The sequence below is a fragment of the Sciurus carolinensis genome, chromosome 12 (genome assembly GCF_902686445.1).
Source record: "Sciurus carolinensis chromosome 12, mSciCar1.2, whole genome shotgun sequence".
NCBI lineage: Eukaryota > Metazoa > Chordata > Mammalia > Rodentia > Sciuridae > Sciurus > Sciurus carolinensis.
In genome coordinates, this window is record NC_062224.1 from 41,789,681 (window position 1) to 41,807,645 (window position 17,965).

Here is a 17,965-nt window from a genome sequence, read left to right on the forward strand (position 1 = left end):
AGGTAGGTATTGTCTGCATTATATGTTTTTGTTGTCAGACCCTTTCTTGGTTATTTTACTGTTTTCAATTTTAATATGATCATTACTTTTATTCCCATTGTAAGATTCTCACTGTTCTTTGCCCACTACATAATATAGTTCATATTATTAAAACTCAGAAATGAGTCTAAGCATAAGAAGCATATTTTTTTATTTTATTCTAATTGGTTATATATAGTAGAATGCATTTTGACACATCAAACAAAAATGAAGCATAACTTTTCATCCTCTGATTGTACATGGTGCTGAGTCACATCAATAGTGTAATCATACATGTATATACGGTAATAATATCAATCTCATTTTACTATCCTTTTCATCCCCACTGCCTCAACCCTCCCCTCAGTCCTCCCCTCAATCCCCTCTGCACAATCCAAAGATCCTTCATTCTTCCCTATTCCCCTCCCCGACCCCCACTATGAATCAGCATCCGCTAATCAGACAAAACATTCAGTCTTTGGTTTTTTGGGATTGGCTTATTTCACTTAGCATGATATTCTACAGCTCCATCCATTTACCTGCAAATGCCATATTTTCATTCTTTAAGACTGAGTAATATTCCATTGTATATATGTACTACATTTTCTTGATCTGTTCATCTGTTGAAGGGCATCTAGGTTGGTTCCATAGTTTAGCTATTGTGAATTGAGCTGCTATGAACATCCATGTGGCTGCATCACTGTAGTATGCTGATTTTAAGTCCTTAGGGTATAAACGTAGTACTGGGATAACTGGGTCAAATGGTGGTTCCATTCCAGGTTTTTTTGAGGAGTCTCTATACTGCTTTCCAGAGTGACTGCACCAATCTGCAGTTCCACCAGCAATATATGATGTATCTTTTTCCTCACATCCTCACCAACACTTATTTTTTTAAAAATATTTTTACAATTGTCAGTGGATCTTTTATTTTATTTATATGTGGTACTGAGTATCAAACCCAGGACCTCGCACATGCCAGGCAAGCACTCTACCACTGAGCCATAACTCCAGCCCTGCCAACAATTATTATTGTTTGTATTCCTGATAATTGCCCTTCTGACTGGAGTGAGATGAAAAGTAGTTTTGATTTGCATTTTTCTAATTGCTAAAGATGTTGAACATTTTTTAATATATTTCTTCATTGACTGTATATCATCTTTGAAGTGTCTATTCAGGTTCTTAGCCCATTTATTGGATTAGGTTATTTGTATTTTTGGTGTTAAATTTTTGAATTATTATATATCCTGGAAATTAGTGCTCTATCTGAGGTGTGTGTGATAAAGATTTTTTTCCCACTCTGTAGGTACTCTGTTTACATGACTGTTTCTGTTGCTATGAAGAAACTTTTTAGTGTGATACCATCTCATTTATTGTTTCTTAATTTTACTTCTGCACTTTAGGAGTCTTGTTAAGGAAGTCAGGTTCTAAGCTCACATGATGAAGATTTAGTCCACTTTTTCTTCTATTAGGCACAGAGTCTGTTCTAGTGCCTAAGTCTTTGATTCACTTTGAGTTGATTTTTGTGCAGGGTGAGAGATAGAGGTTTAATTTCATTTTGCTACATATGGATTTCCAGTTTTCCCAGCACCATTTGTTAAAGAGGCTGTCTTCTCCAGTGTATATTTTTTGGCACCTTTGTCTAGTATGAGATAACTGTATTTGTGTGGCTTTGTCTCTGTGTCTTCTATTTTTTACCATTGGTCTACATGTCTATTTTAGTGCCAATACCATGCCATTTTTGTTATTATTGTTCTGTAGTATAGTTTAAGGTCTGGTATTGTGATGCTTCCTGCTTCACTCTTCTTGCTAAGGATTGCTTTGGCTCTTCTGGGTCTCTTATTTTTCCAAATGAATTTCCCAATTGCTTTTTCTAGTTCTATGAAGAATGTCATTGGGATTTTAATAGGAATTGCATTAAATCTGTATAATGCTTTTGGTAACGTGACCATTTTGACAATATTAATACTGCCTATCCAGGAGCATGGGAGGTGTTTCCATCTTCTAAGGTCTTCTTCAGTTTCTTTCTTTAGTGTTCTGTAGTTTTCATTTTAGAGGTCTTTCATCTCTTTTTTTTTTTGAGACTTTTGTGAATGGAGTAGTTTCCCTAATTTCTCTTTCAGAGGATTCATCTGTTATGAATAGAAATGCATTAGATTTATGGGTGTTGATTTCATATCTTGCTACTTTGCTGAATTCATTTATGAGGTCGCAAAGTTTTCTGGTGGAATTCTTTGTATTCCTCTAAATACAGAATCATGTTGTCAGCAAACAGTGATAGTTTGATTTCTTCTCTTCCTATTTGTATCCCTTTAATTTCTTTCAACTGTCCGATTGCTCTGGCTAGAGTTTCAAGGACAGTGTTTTATAGAAATGGTGAAAGAGGGTATCTCTGTCTTGTTCTAGTTCTTAGAGGGAAGACTTTAAATTTTTCTTCATTTAGAATGATGTTGGCCTTGGGCTTAGCATAGATGGCTTTTATGTGGTTGAGGTAAGTTCCTACTAGCTCTAGTTTTTTGAGTGTTTTGAACATGAAGGGGTGCTGTATTTTATTTTGTCAGATGCTTTTTCTGCATCTGTTGAGATGATCATACGATTCTTATCTTTTAGTCTATTGATGTGATGAATTACGTTTTTTGATTTCCATAAGTTGAACCAACATCACATGTCTGGGATGAGCCCCACTTGATCATGGTGCACTGTGGTTTTACTATGTTTTTGTATATGATTTGCCAGAATTTTACTGAGAATTTTTACATCTATGTTCATCAGGGATATTGGTCTGTAAATTTTCTTTCCTTGTTGTGTCTTTGCCTGGTTTTGGTGTCAGGTTGATACTAGCTTCATAGAATGAGTCGGAAGGGTGCCCTCCTTTTCTATTTCATGGACTAATTTGAGGAATATTGGTGTTAATTCTTCTTTGAAGGTCTTCTAGAACTTAGCTGAGAATGTTGTCTTGGTTGGTAGGCTTTTGATGGTGCCTTCTATTATTTAATTACTTCCTCCTGCTTCAGTTTGGGTAGATTTTATGTCTCTAGAACTTTTACGATGTCTTTGAGATTTTCTATTAAATTTTCAAAATAATTTCTAATTATCTTCTATATTTCAGTAGTATCCATGATATTTCCTTTTTCATCATGAATTTTAGTAATCTTTCTCTCTTTGTTAGTGTAGCTAAGTGTTTATAAATTTTATTTGATAAACTTTTTGTTTTGTCAATTTTTTGAATTGTTTCTTTTGTTTCAATTTCATTGATTTCAGCTCTGATTTTAATTATTTCCTGTCTTCTGCTTTTGATGTTTTATTCTTCATTTTCTAGAGGTTTGAGATGTTATGTTAGGTCATTTATTCATTGACTTTCTGATCTTTAAATGAATGAATTCAGTGCAGTGAACTTTCCTCTTAGTACTACCTTCATAACATCCAGAATATATTGGTATGTTGTATTGGTGTTCTTATTAATCTCTTAGTATTTTTTAATTTCATCCCTAATTTCTTCTGTTATCCATTTGTCATTCAGTAGCATGTCTCCAGATGTTGGTGTAGCTTCTCTTTTGTATTTTATCATTGTTTTCTAGTTTTATTTTGTTATGATCTGATAGAATGCAGGGTAGTATTTGTTTTTTTTTATATTTGCTGAGAGTTGCTTTGTGGCATAAATTATAGTCAGTTTTAGAGAAGAATCCATGTGCTGTTGAGAAGAAAGTTTGTTTGCTCAATGATAGATGAAATATTCATATTATATATGTTTGTTAATTCTAAATCATTGATTGTATTATGCAGTTCTATAGTTTCTTTGTTTAGTTTTTGTTTGGAAGATCTATGCAGTGGTGAGAGAGGTGTGTTAACGTTACCCAGTATTATTGTGTTGTGGTCTATTTGATTCTTGAAATTGAGAAGAGTTTGTTTGATATAAATGGATGCTCCATTGTTTGGGGCATATATATTTATGATTGTTATGTTTTGTTGATGTATGATTCCCTTAAGCACTATGAAATGTCCTTCTTTATCCCTTCTGACTAGCTTTGGTTCGAAGTCCACTTTGTCTGATATGAGGATGGAAACCCCTGCTTGTTTACATAGTACATGTGTGTGATAAGTTTTTTTCTCAAACTTTCACTTTAATCTGGATGTCTTTTCCTAGGAGGTGAGTCTCTTGAAGACAGCATATTGTAGGATCTTTTTTAAAATCCAATCTGCCAGTCTATGTCTTTTGATTGAGTTTAGGTCATTCACTCAGGTTTATTATCGAGATATGATTTGTATTCCCTGTCATTTTGATGTATTTTTGGTTTTTAACTTGACTTAGTTCCTCCTTTGATTAATGTTTCCTTTCGGGTTGTTCCTCTCTGCTGCTTTTCATTTTTTTTTTTTTTTTCATTTCCTCCTCATAGAATATTTTGCTGAGAATGTTCTGTAGTGCAGGCTTTCTAGTTGTGAGTTCTTTTAACTTTTGTTTCTTATGAAAGGTTTTTATTTCATCTTCAAATCTGAAGTTTAATTTTACTGGATATAAAATTCTCGATTGGCATCCATTTTCTTTCAGAGTTTGATACATGTTATTCCAGGACCTCCTGGCATTGAGGGTCTGGGTTGAGAAATCAACTGAGATCTGAATTGGTTTCCCCCTATACGTAATTTGATTTTTTTCTTCTGTAGCCTTTAAAATTCTATCCTCATTCTGTGTGTTAGTCATTCTCATTATAATGTGCCTTGGTGTGGGCCTGCTGTAAGTTGGTACATTTGGGGTCCTATAAACCCCTTGTAGTTGATTTTCCATTTCATTCTTTAGAATTGGAAAGTTTTCTGCTCTTTTGTCATTGAAAAGATCGTACATTCCTTTGATTTGTATTTCTACACCTTCATCTATTCCAATAAGTCTTAAATTTCATGTTATTCTGTATTTCTTGGAAGTTCTGTTCATAGTTTCTTATCATTTTCTCTGTGCAGTCAACTTAATTTCAAGAGTATATATTTTGTCTTCATTATCTGAGGTTTTGTCTTCTTATTGTATAGTCTGTTGGTGATACTTTCCATTGCATATTTAATTTGGTTTGTTGTTTCCTTCACTTTGAGGATTTCTACTTGATTCCTTTTTATAATCTCTGCCTCTTTAATTGAAGTGATCTTTCATTTCCTGTAATTTCTTTCCAATACCATCCTTTATTTCGATGATCAGTCTATGTATTTTCTAAACTCTTCTCTGACATTTCTTCTACTGTATTGTCTATGGATTCTATTGTGGAACATCTTGATTGGTTTGAGTTGCTTTGTTCACTTGTTTCTTCATGTTGTTGGTGTGTATGTTCTCATCTAGCTGTATGGATCTGATGCAGTATAGTCTACCCTGTAGTCTTATAGTGTCCCTAAAGGCTTCCAGTACCTCACCTTTAAGTGGGGAGACCAATATTAACAGCACCCAATGCAAACAGTGTATAACCTTAAACCAGATGGCTCTTATTAAGGCATCTACAGTTTTGTCGCAATAAACAGAAATTATGTGTTCAGTTATTGTCTACAATATAAACTGTAAGTTTGGTAAAAGGATTTACCGTTTCAAAATGATGGACAGTGAGGGAACAGAAGTAGTGTAAGATGTGATGTTGATGAGGAGGAAAGAAGATAGAGGTAAAGATTTATAGGAAGAGCAAGAGAGGGATTAATAGAGGTTGACTGTTAGTGTGAGAGAAGTGAGAAAGAGAATCCAGAGAGACAGACAGATGAGTAAAAAAATATATACAGATTGTTTTTAAAAAGTAAAAATATAAGAATACACAACAAAACTATAATCAGACATCGCATTCCTCAATAAATTGATGCATGAATAATATTTGGATTCAAAGATGGTAGAAGTGGGGCTGGGGAGATAGCTCAGTCAGTAGAGTGCTTGCCTTGCAAGCACAAGGCCCTGGGTTCGATCCCCAGCACCCAAAAAAAAAAAAAAAAAAAAAAAAAAAAGATGGTAGAAGTGTGAGAGAGGGGAGGAAAATAAAGGAAAGTCTCAATGGAAAATTGAATGATTGTTTCTGTTGACTTTCAAACATTTTCTCAGCTTTCTTTCTCTGCCAGTAGGTGGGGTTTTCTGAAGTTTGTTATTAGCTTCAGTGTGGTGAGTGCCAGACCTGTTGGGTGGGTGAGCCTGTCCCATAGCAAGATGCCCTCAAACCCTCTTACAGTCTTCCCACCTATTATAGCTGACCCCTTCCTTTCCTGCACTCTTCAGGACTCACTGAGCTGGAGAGAGCCCAGTTTTCTCCAGTTTCTGCAACCTGCGTTCCTCTCAAGGCACTGCCCCTAGTTTCTGGCTTTCCACAGGCTTGCCAGACCCAGACTGGCCCATGCAAATCCAGCCACAATCTGATGGACCTGGTCTTTAGCTTCCCCAGGCCCTGTCTTGCTGCAGTCCCAAGATCTCAATGCCCTTTCAACTTGGGGAGAGACCACCAGGGATGTGCTCACACAAATAAGTGACCCTGCAAAGAGGCAGCCAGATGGTGGCCACTAGCACACCCAGCAGAAAGACCTCAGGTACAACCAGACCTGAAGGTACACCAATATATCTCCAGGCCCTCCCCAGTGTCCCCAGACTGAGGCTGCTGTGCCCCGAGATGGAGGCACTGATGGCAGCAAACCTGCATGCCCTGGCCAGTGTCCCAAGATGGCAGTGGCCATGTGTGACCAAACCTGTGTGGGTACTATGACAATGGGCAGGGGATGATTTGCTGGGAGTCAGTGGGTGGATGTTGGGCTGTGGGCAATTGGTAGGTGAAAGGCGGTCAATGGGCAGGTAAGAGGCCAGCAAACGGGCAAATGGCGGATGATAGGCGATGGTCAGAGAGCAATCTGTATTCAAAGGCAGGCTATATGCTGGCAGCGGACAAATGGGGGGTAAACAGCAGGGGATCAATGTGTAGCAATGGTCCCACTAAATATGTGTGTATGTGGCTTAAGGATAAAATAGAACAAATGTTGGATGAAGCATCTGAAAGTACTTTAATATACTAAGTACATACCACTTTTCTGAATAATTGATGTTGATCTTGGCTAAATTTAGTGGTTTTTAAAAAAAATTTAAATTTTCATTTAACTATAATACAAATACTGACTATTGAATTTATAGAAACATTTTCACAAAGTACACATACTTAAATACCCATTAAATAGACACTTCTAGCTTCCCAGAAATGCCCTTTGTTCCCCTTTATTGGATGTCTGAAGGTTTTTTTTTTTCCTTTAGTTACTCATTGTAATAAAAAATAAATAAAAATATGTTAGAAGACGGATCGTGTAGTTCTGTAGGAGAATGCTTACCTACCACGTGTTAAGCCTGGGTTCTATCCTCAGCACTGCAACAACAACCAAAAAAAAAAAAAGTAGAAATTGGGAATGTCTTAACAAAGTCTTCAACACCAGACAGTTACCTCATGAGGAGAGAGCTTCTTACTCCTTCTGGAGTAAGAATTCTCTATAAGTAGACAGAGCACATGAGATTGATTCCCTACCTCCATTCCTTTGGTAAGCACCAGGAATTACATGGGAGTTGGGAGTATAGAAAAGACAAGAATAAGAACAAACTAGTGTGGATGGCAAATGTGTAAGTAATCTCTATTATATAAAGTTTTATTGCATAAAAAATATAGATTCTGAATCAGTAGACTACATAAAGTGTTATGGGGATGCAATGATGATGAAAGAGCCTGCATCTTTACCACAATTTTAATCATACATTTTTTGTGATATTTTCTGATCTTTGTATTAAATATAAATACTTGAGTGTATCTTAAATAACCTTATTTTCAGTTTGTAACTGCTTTTGTAGTTAGGCTGGTCTCAGATTGCTCATGTGTGCTTTATCTTCCACATTTGGTTAGTGAGGCATAGTTTATGAAGCAATTTAACATACAAGAGTTTTTTTGCGTCTTAAAGGGCTCAGTGGAAATGTCAGGGGAGAATTCATTATTCGTACCATGAAGGCAAAAAATTAGGTGATTTTACTGATCAAGTGTCATAGCTTTACCATGATATGATCTTGAAATAGTCTATGAGGAGGTTTTGACTTGTATGTTGCTTAGATGTCATTGTTCATGGGGTCATAAGAGCTGTTACCTCCAAAATGCTTTTTCAGTGTTGGCAGTAGCATATTAAACACCCTGTCTTCAGAATACTTATCTAATACTGTGTCTGGTTCAAAGATCATTTCATGGCTTTGCCTTGAGTCTTTTTGTCCTTCTTGGTATAACGTTTTTAATTCTTGGAAGTGTTGAAGATTCAAAGCAAAGGATATTAAAAAAGAATTTGCAGCTCGAATAGGCTAAGAGATGTGGGCATGGTCACTGGCTAGTGCAAGTTAAGTCTCAATTAGAGCTCATTGCTTTTAACTCCTTGTTGAGAACTCTCTTTTAGAGCACATATACCACTGAGATGCCTAGTGAGTTACTTAGTTGGTATTCAAAAACTTAACTGACTAGTTGACATCATACTATATTTCTTCTAATAGAAATAATGCTGAAAGACAGTGAATAGCTTATTTGATGTGGGAAAATGTGTTAGATGAGTAATTTTTGTAACTGATTTATCAGAATTGCTCTTGTATCCACGTCTTGTGATGTTCCATAGCCCTTTGTTGATATTATGCTTATGTCCACTCTTACATAAATGTTATTTTGTAGGTTCCTGGTTAACTTTATCACAGAAACCCCTTTTGGACTTAACTGCTTTGATAGGAACCATTGTTTTCACAGTGCCTTAAAATAATTGTCACTAAGAACTTGAATAAATGAATAAATGTATCCTATAGTGCTTTAAAAATTATGATTATATATTTCACCTTTGACATAGATATAGAACAGTATTACAATGTTATACACAGTTTTGTGTGTTTAACAATTTTATGCATGTTATAAGCCTAAACAAACAAACAAAAAATTCATTTAAGTCTCATAGGTTGAAATAACCCTAATGAAGGAAAAAAACCTTAATAATTTAACTAGAGATATCTATGCTTTATGTGTGGCCTATCCTGAACCTCTTGGAGAAAGACTTTATACAGAAACTAAGATTTTTTTGGAAAATCACGTCCGGCATTTGCACAAGGTAAGGAATGATACATGCATGATATAAATACGTTCATAACTGCAGTTATTTGACTGGTACACTACTTTCCAGGGCAAAACTTACAAATTCAAGTTTTTATCTTGTTTCTTAAATACCATTTTTCCGTTTTTACATTTATCCATGAGTCAAGCACTACACTATTAGGTTCTATAAGGATATCAGTTTAGTTTGTTCAAGATCATGTAACTAGTAAGTGAAAGAGCAAATTCAGCTCAAGTTAAAATGTGCTTTATACAAGCACATTCTCTGGATGGTGTTTATACAAATAAATTTCTCCTTAGCTTTCATTCCCACCTCTTGATAAATCTCTATCTTTATTTTCAACCTTTTAGCTGCCTCTTCATATTCTATATGTCTTATAAAAACAAATTAAAAAGAGAATCAATAAATTAAAAAGCATTGTAGAAAGCTGTCTCTCTGACCAATTATTTTTTTCCTTTTTTTTTTTTTCCCTCCTTGGGTACCAGGGATTGAATCCAGGGGTTCTTAAATACTAAGCCATATCCCCAGTCCTTTTATTTTTTTATTTTTGAGACAGAATCTTGCTAAGTTGGTTAGAGCCTCACTAAGTTGCTGAGGCTAGCTTTGAACTTGGGATCCTTCTGCCTCGACCTCCTGAGCTGCTGGGATTACAGGCTGTGCCACCCAGCTTTGACCAGTTATTTTGGTTAGTGTTCTGTATATGAGAGCAACATCATGGATTTAATCTGTGCATAAACAATGAATGCAGCAAGGTTTTTCTGTGGATAGCATTTCTAACTTATTTTGAACTCCTGATCTTATCAGGAACTGGAGAAGATAATTTATTGCCTGTGCTAGAATGTTGATTCTACTTTTTGTTAGCGGTTACAACTGTGGAAACTCACAGCTACCTTGTGAAGTAAGCTCTAAAGTGCATCTATGAAATAGGACAATAAAAAAAAAAAAAACCCAATCTTCAGAAAGTATCCAACCCTGCATATGACCAGGAATGGATGGATACATTTTAAAATGTAACAAAAGTAGGCAGGGTTGATCATGTACTATCCTTAAAATGTTTGAAAGAATTATTGTACTTTTATTGTTGTATTTGTTGTTTGTGTCATGTACATTTTAGTGTTCTAGTGTGTGCATTTATCAGGTCATAAAGGTGATTTTGATAGGAAGTATTCTAAAGTGATCTTAATGTTTAATATGTTAAATTGTTTTAAAATGCTATTGTAAGCTAGTGAGCTTTGGTTATAATATAATTGATAACTTTGTAAGATGTATAAATTTTGTGATTTTATGTTATGTGATTATTTTAAAAAACTTTTCAATATGGAAATAATTTTAGACTTAACAGTTGCAAGTGTAATGTAGGGAGTTCTTGTACATTTTTTACCCATATTCTTAACATTAAAATCTTTTAAAACAATGGTACAGTTATTAAAGCTTAGAAATTAACCCTTATATAATTGTGTGATTTTAAAAATGATGTTGTGGGCCAGTGGTATAGATCATTAGTAGAATGTTTGCTTAGCATGCATGAGGCCCTGTGTTCCATATCTAGCACTGAAAAAAAAAATTCACAATACTTACATAGTTATATGTCATATGTTCTTTCAGCCTATGAGAAAAAGAAGTTGGTTGATGTGTAAGTGACAAAAATACATTATTATACAACTGGCAGAATTCAAACAGTTTAATCTGTGAGAAGAAATTTTCACTTGCTTTCTGGAAGGAACTTTTTTCATTACCACAATATTGTATTATTACAGATGATTTATAGCATACAGATTAGAAAAAGTAGAAAATAAATATCACACATGACATACTTCCAGAATTAACAAACATATCTCTTTTGGTATATGTCAATATTCTTAATTTTATGTATGTCTTTTGTATAGTTTTGCTTCATATAGGCTCCCCAACCTTTTTTTAAATTTTGAGGCAGAGTCTTGCTAAGATGCTTAGGGCCACACTGAGTTGCTGAGCCTGGCCTTGAACTTGGCAGTCCTTCTGCCTCAGCCTCCCAAGTTGTGGGCTTCTATCTTTATTAGAAAATAAAGTCTATTCACTTTGATAATCTCTTTTGCTTTTAATAATACTGTAAGTCTCTTCCATTAAATAAATTTATAATCCTGATGATTTGTAAAATTATTCATTGTGTGGAGATGCTATGGTTGAAATACTCTCATTACTGGGTAGATTGTTTCCATTTTATATAATTTGTTACTATAAACAGTACTATCTGGACATTCTTGTGTAACCATGAGATTATGGGGAGAGGAGGATACTGGAGATTGAACCCAAGGTCTTATAAACATGGTAAGCATACCCTCTGTCACTGAGCCACACTTCTAGCCCCTATGATTTTTATAGGATCAGTTTCTAGCCATGGATTCAAACACAACCTCCTGAGCCACTGGGATTACAGGCATGTGCCACCTCACCCAGCAGATGCCATTTTTAATTTACTAATTTGATAAAATAGAAAGTGCTATTTGTAGTTTTTTTTTTAAGTCATTCTGAGCTTAATTTTTTAAATTCCAGTTTTAAAAGCATGGCACTTCATCAGAGAATTAATTAGATATAAAATTGAAGTCATGTTTTAGTTGAGTTCATGTGTACATTTAATCAAAGGATTGAGATCAGAGCAACCTAAGATCTCCTGAATAGCCAGTGTACTTGTATTATTTTATAGGTATTCTTTTTAAAAAAATTTTAACATGTTGATAGAACTTTATTTTATTCAGTTATTAATATGTGGTGCTGAGAATTGAACTCCGTGCCTCTCACATGCAAGGCAAGAACTCTACCACTGAGCTGTAACCCCCGTCCTAGCTGTTTTTTTTCCCCGCCAAAGCCAGAATTCAGTCACGTTTCATATACTATGTCTTTTTTTTCCCCCTCCCCCCCTGACTTTCATTTTTGTGATGGTAGGGATTGGGGGAATGTGGAAAAGGCACCATTTTCTATACATACTATTATTCACAAAAATGAGGTGGTAATTATTTATGTAACTAATAGATTGATCAATAGTATAGATATGAGGAAATACATAGATATGACAATAGAATTATGTTTTTCCATTTAAACTGATCTTAATATTCTATCTCAAAGACATTTCAAACCATTACCTTTTGTTCTTTTATCTTGGGGAATGAAAGTTTCTTGAAGGCTTCCCTTTCTTGTGTAAGTTTTCCCAATTGTTTTATTTGTACTAAAGGTAGTTAAATTTAAAAGTTAATTTGTAAATGTAATTTAATAGTACTTGAATTGTGTAAGTTATTTTAGAATATTAATTTTGATGTATGTTGTAGTTTACAGTGAAAATTATTAGTACTGTTTAAAATTTTTTTTTCTCTTAATATAGAGAGTACTGGAGTCTGAAGAACAAGTACTTGTTATGTATCATAGGTATTGGGAAGAATACAGCAAGGGTGCAGATTATATGGATTGCTTATATAGGTAAGTATGCTTTTAAACACACTGCATTCTATACAATACTACCTGCATTCAGTACTTGAAGGAAAAATTTTTTATTACATATTTTTCCCTGAAATGGCAGAATTAAATTGTCTTCTCTTACATGGACTTTTCTTACTCCTGGAAAAGGTCTATAGTTTAGGTCAGGTGGGTATTTGCGAGCCAGACAGAAAGTTATTATGTAGAAAAGTAAAACTGTAGTTTAATGTCATAACTGTTTCCAGAAACGCACATGTTAAATCTCAACAGATATCATTGTAAAATTCAGTATGGATGAAATTTAGTGGAATAAGTTTAAGAATATGTTCCCTCCCTTTTTTTTTTTTTTGTGTGTGTGTGTGTGTGTGTGTGTGTGTGTGTGGTGCTGAGGATGGAACCCCAGGGTCTCAAGAATTTAGGCAGTCATTCTAACCACTGAGCTACACCCCTATCCCTATAAGTTCTTTTTTGATTTTAGTATTCATTCTTTGTTTCATGGAAACACTTAGTTTAAAGCACTCAGAAATACTTAGTAGTTTTCTTTTTAAATTCTACTACCCTGTCTTTCATGTATATTGAATTATCTGTATTTTTGTAACGCTCCATAATCTCTTACATCTTCCAGCTTTTCCCTCTGCTACTCCACCTGTTTGGATTGCTTTTCTACTTTTCTTTGGATGACAGATTATGACAAGTTCTTCTGATATTCCCTAGTTTTGTTCTTTTTTTTTTTTTTTTTTTTTTTTTTTTGAGCCAGGGTCTCCGTAAGTCCTTATTAGGGCCTCACTAATTTGCTGAGGCTGGATTTGAACTTGCAGTCTGCCTGGGTTTACAGGCATGCACCACCATTCCAAGTGTTATATTCCCCTTTCTAAACTTCTTCCTCCTTTCTTGTACCGTCTTCTGTTTACATCTTTGTTCGGTGTCATTTCTGTGTGTCCCCATGACTCTCTATGTTGATTCTCTCTAACTAACCCATCCATGTTGACAATGGAAATAAGACAGTTTTGTATCACATAACAGGAATGCATTTTGAGAAATATGTCATTGGGTGGTTTCATTGTACAAACATCATATAGCCCTGTATGTACCCAAACTAAGATGGCTGTCAAGTCACTAAGCAATATAATCTTAGGAACTGCTGTTGTATATGTGATTTGTCACTGACCAAAAATATTGTTTGGTTGTGTATGACTACTTCTCCACATAAGATAGAGACCTATTTATTGATGAATAGTTGATAAGTAAAGAATAGTGGCATTAATGCCTGATTCTTTAACCCTTGGTCCTGAGATGTCCTCTCTTGAAATGATGATGGCTTGAGATGGATGCAGTGATAATTTTGACCCATCCATGTGGCATGGTCCACAGGTGAGCTACTCCTTTAGTTTCTCATTGGAGAGACACTGAGGAGTTGAGCCGGGTCTCCACTCACTGTCTGTCCCACCTACTTTGTAGTGATACCTTATTTCTAGACCAGCACTCAATTTTTGTGGCTTGTTTGTTTTCCTTTGCCTCACTAGTTCATCTACTCATAAGTTTTTATAACAGAACTAGAGTTTACTCACTCTAAGTTGCTTGTGTAAGAAACTTGGCTTGCTTTTCAGTGGCCCAGTGGCATTTGTAAGAGCAAAATATAATAAAATGAGAAACTAGTTGCTGTCAAGCACAGATTTACTGTGGTTTGGGCTTTCATAGAGCAGTGTTTGTTGTACATTAAACATTTTGACATTCGATTTTCCTCCTTAATCAAAAAGTTAAAGGCTGAGGTTGTAGCTCAGTGGTAGAGTACTTGCCTTGCATGAATGAGGCACTGGGTTTGATCCTCAGCACCGGATAAGTAAATAAATAAAGGTATTGTGTCCATCTACAACTAAAAACAAACAAATAAAAACTAAAAAAAAAAAGTGTTCCCTAGCGAATGTCGGAGGATATAGATCAGTGATAGTTTGCTGAGCATGAGTTAGGCCCTGGATTTGATCCCCATCACCATAAACAAAATAAAACAAATTACAAAACAAAAAATTTTCTAGTGAAATCATAGAGGAGTATTGGGAGTTTTAAGGATAAGGGTGAGTGCTCATGCATGTATTTGTCATTGTTGGGACAAGTGGGCCTTTGATATATAGAACAGTGTTTAGCTTGTACTATGCAGTGGTATTCCTTCTCTTAAGCATTTCAGTAAAGTTTTAAGTTGTTTTTCTATTTGTTAGTGTGGTAGGACACAATTTGCTTGTGTATACCCAAAAATAATTAATTTGGAACTACTTAAATTATCACTCTTACACTGATGCTAGTTTTGAGTTTTAGTAAATGTTTGTAATATATAAGATATACACCCATGTGTGTATGTGTATGTGTAAAACCATATGAGGTAGTCAGTATCTCCATTTTTACAGTGGAGGAAATGAAGGCTTGAAGAGGTTAATGACTTTGCTGAAGATCACTCAGCTAATGAGTGAGAGGCAGAATTTAAACCCAGGTCAGTCTGATTTCAAAGCTCATGTTTTAACCTCTCCATTTTACCCTGGTCTTATTCTACATACAGAAAATTTTAGTCATTTAAGTAGATTCTGTTCTCATCATTTTCTTATACTACATATTTTTGGGGGGTGAATTCAATTTTTCCTCATTTTAGCCACAACTTGTATGTACCAAGTATATATTTATCCCAGGTAGCCTAAGCTTAAGAGAAGGTTTTTTGTTTGTTTTGTTTCTTGTTTTTTTGTTTGTTTGTTTTTAGCAAAATGCCTATCCTGTAGGTATATTATACTATTGTATATGTTAAAAACTGAGCTTGTGGGGCTGTGGTTGTGGCTTAGTGGTAGAGTGCTTACACAGTATGTAGAGGCATTGGGTTCAATCCTCAGCACCACATAAAAATAAATAAAATAAAGATACTGTGTTCATCTACAACTAAAAAAATTTTAAAAACAAACAAACAAACAAACAAAAACCCTGAGCTTGTTGTCTTTCCTCCCTACCCCAGTAGTACTGGGGATTAAACTCAGGAGCACTCTACCACTGAGCCTTATCCCCCAACCCCCTTTATTTTTATGGTTTTAGAAAAAAAAAAATTTATAACTTATCTACTTTTTATCTTTATGTGGTACTGAGGTTCAAACCCAGTGCCTCCCATGTGCAAGACAAGCACTCTACCACTGAGCTGCAGCTGCAGCGTCCCCTCCTTTAAAAAAAAAAATTATCTTGACCGGGGTCTCACTAAGTTTCTCACATTGACTTTGAATTTGCAATTCACCCTCCCAAGTTATTGATTTCTCATTTATTCCATGTGGAAAACCTTTTTTGTATTATCTTTTCCTAAAGTGTAAATTTGATGACTCTCGAAAATCATTTAGTAACTTTCCACTGTTGGTAGCAAAGACTTAGAGCTAATGGACCATGGGATTCAGTTAACAGAGTGTTTTCCTTGACCTCTGTGGTGTTGGCATCATGTGACTGCTTTTTATTTATTTAATTATATTGGTAGTATAAGTGGTAAGAGCCTTTTCACAGAGGATATAGTTGACAGTAATTAGATAGAAACAACTTAATAGTATTTTCTTGCCTAATGGTTTGGTTGTCCCTGTTGCTATTCACCATCTAGCAATATAAAGAGGAAAAATTTCAGTTTCATTTCAAAAGAATTGTATTTATTTAATTTATTTGTTTGTTTATTTATTTTGGTGCTGAGGATTAAACTCTGGGACTTCAAACACTGAGCCATATCCCCAACCCTTTTTTGTTTTTTGGCCGGGGGTGGGGTACCCTGATTGAACTTAGGGGCACTTGACTACTGAGCCACATCCCCAGGCCTAATTTGTATTTTATTTAGAGACAGAGTCTCACTGAGTTGCTTAGCACCTTGCTTTTGTTGAGACTGGCTTTGAATTTGAGATCCTCCTGCCTCAGCCTCCTGAGCTGCTGGGATTATAGGCATGTGCCTTTGTGCTTGGCTATTTTTTTTGTGTGTGTGTGTTCATATGTTTATTAACAATCTTTGCATAAATTCGTATTTCCATTTTTTTAATTTGTTTTTATTGTAAACAAATGGGATACATCTTGTTTCTCTGTTTGTACATGAAGTAGAGGCATACCATTTGTGTAATCATGCATTTACCCAGGGTAATAGTTTTTGATTCATTCTGTTATCCCCCCCCCCCCCCCCCCGCCCCACAATACAATCATTTTTGTTTTTGTTTGTTTGTTATTTCCAAAATCCCACAGTGCTGGGGACTCGAACCCGGGCCCTCCAGCATGAGAGGCAGGCACTCTACGAGGCGCGTTATATGGCCTGCACTCAATCATTTTTGATTAAAGATAAAACTAAGAGGAGCTGGGAGTGTAACTCAGTGATAGTGCGCTTGCCTAGCATATGCAAGGTCTCAGGTTCCACCCCCAGCACTGCAAAAACTAACTAAAAATTAAATAAAACTTTAAAAAATCATATGATCTCATAAGTTTAAACATATTTGATGATTTTCAATCTTTTGCAATAGTTATTCTTGTTCTTAGTTCAAATTATCCTATATTGGACCTCTTCAGGTCAGCGCCTGAGGTCTTTGAACATGACCTTAGCACCTCTGATATCTTCCTGCCATCTGGTGTCACAAGAGGGAACAGGTTCCAGGGGCTTCTGAATCAAAGATCATACTCCTTTTATAGTTTGCCCAATTACATTCTTCCACAATGTGACAATTTACTAATGTTTTAATGACATACCTCATTATCCTTTAATCTCTAACACATTATCCTAAGTGAAAGATGCCAGACCCCAAAGACTTCATGCTGTTGGTTCCATTTATATGACATACTGGAAAAGGCAAAACTTCCAGTTTCAAGAACAGACCTGTGTTTGGAGAGTCTGTGGGTGGAGGGGAAGGGCTGGCTACAAAATAACAGCAGGAGGCAAATTCTTAGGGTGAGGGGCTCTTCTGAGTTGCGATAGTGTTTCAAGAGCCTATGCATTGGTTTAAAAAATGATAAAACTAAGTTAAAAGTGCATTTGCCTATAGGTAAATTTTAAAAGTCCTAGTGCCTGGCTATTTTTAATATTTTTACAAAGTATTTCTAGTCTCTTCTTTACTATGATTGATTGATAAGATGGATATCCATTAGCACAGGAGACTCACACATTTGATATTTTTTCATGCCCTACCTTTCCCTGTTGCTTTATATGCCTGTTTAGACTCTACTGGGCCATGTAGTGGAGTACTTAAGATATAGTCTTGAGAACAAACAATTCTTACATGAGAATAAATAGATATGAGCATGAGAATAATTCTTGTATTGAATTTTCTAGGATGGAAAGAAATACCTGATTTCTTATAGAAATAGGTGTCTATGTTATCTGTATTGGGGTATGGCGCAGCGTTAGCACTGCCTAGCATGCCTGAGGCACTGGATT

General features: G+C 35.4%; 1 protein-coding gene across 2 annotated transcripts in view; it reads left to right on the top strand.

Moving 5' to 3' along the window:
• Nucleotides 1-17,965, top strand: part of Cul2 (cullin 2) — a 102,547-nt gene that overhangs the window by 25,488 nt on the left and 59,094 nt on the right. For both annotated transcript variants that reach the window (XM_047521405.1, XM_047521404.1), the window contains exons 3-4: nt 9,006-9,108; nt 12,467-12,561. In XM_047521405.1, coding sequence (XP_047377361.1) covers nt 9,006-9,108; nt 12,467-12,561 — 198 coding nt within the window. The remainder of the gene's footprint in view (nt 1-9,005; nt 9,109-12,466; nt 12,562-17,965) is intronic.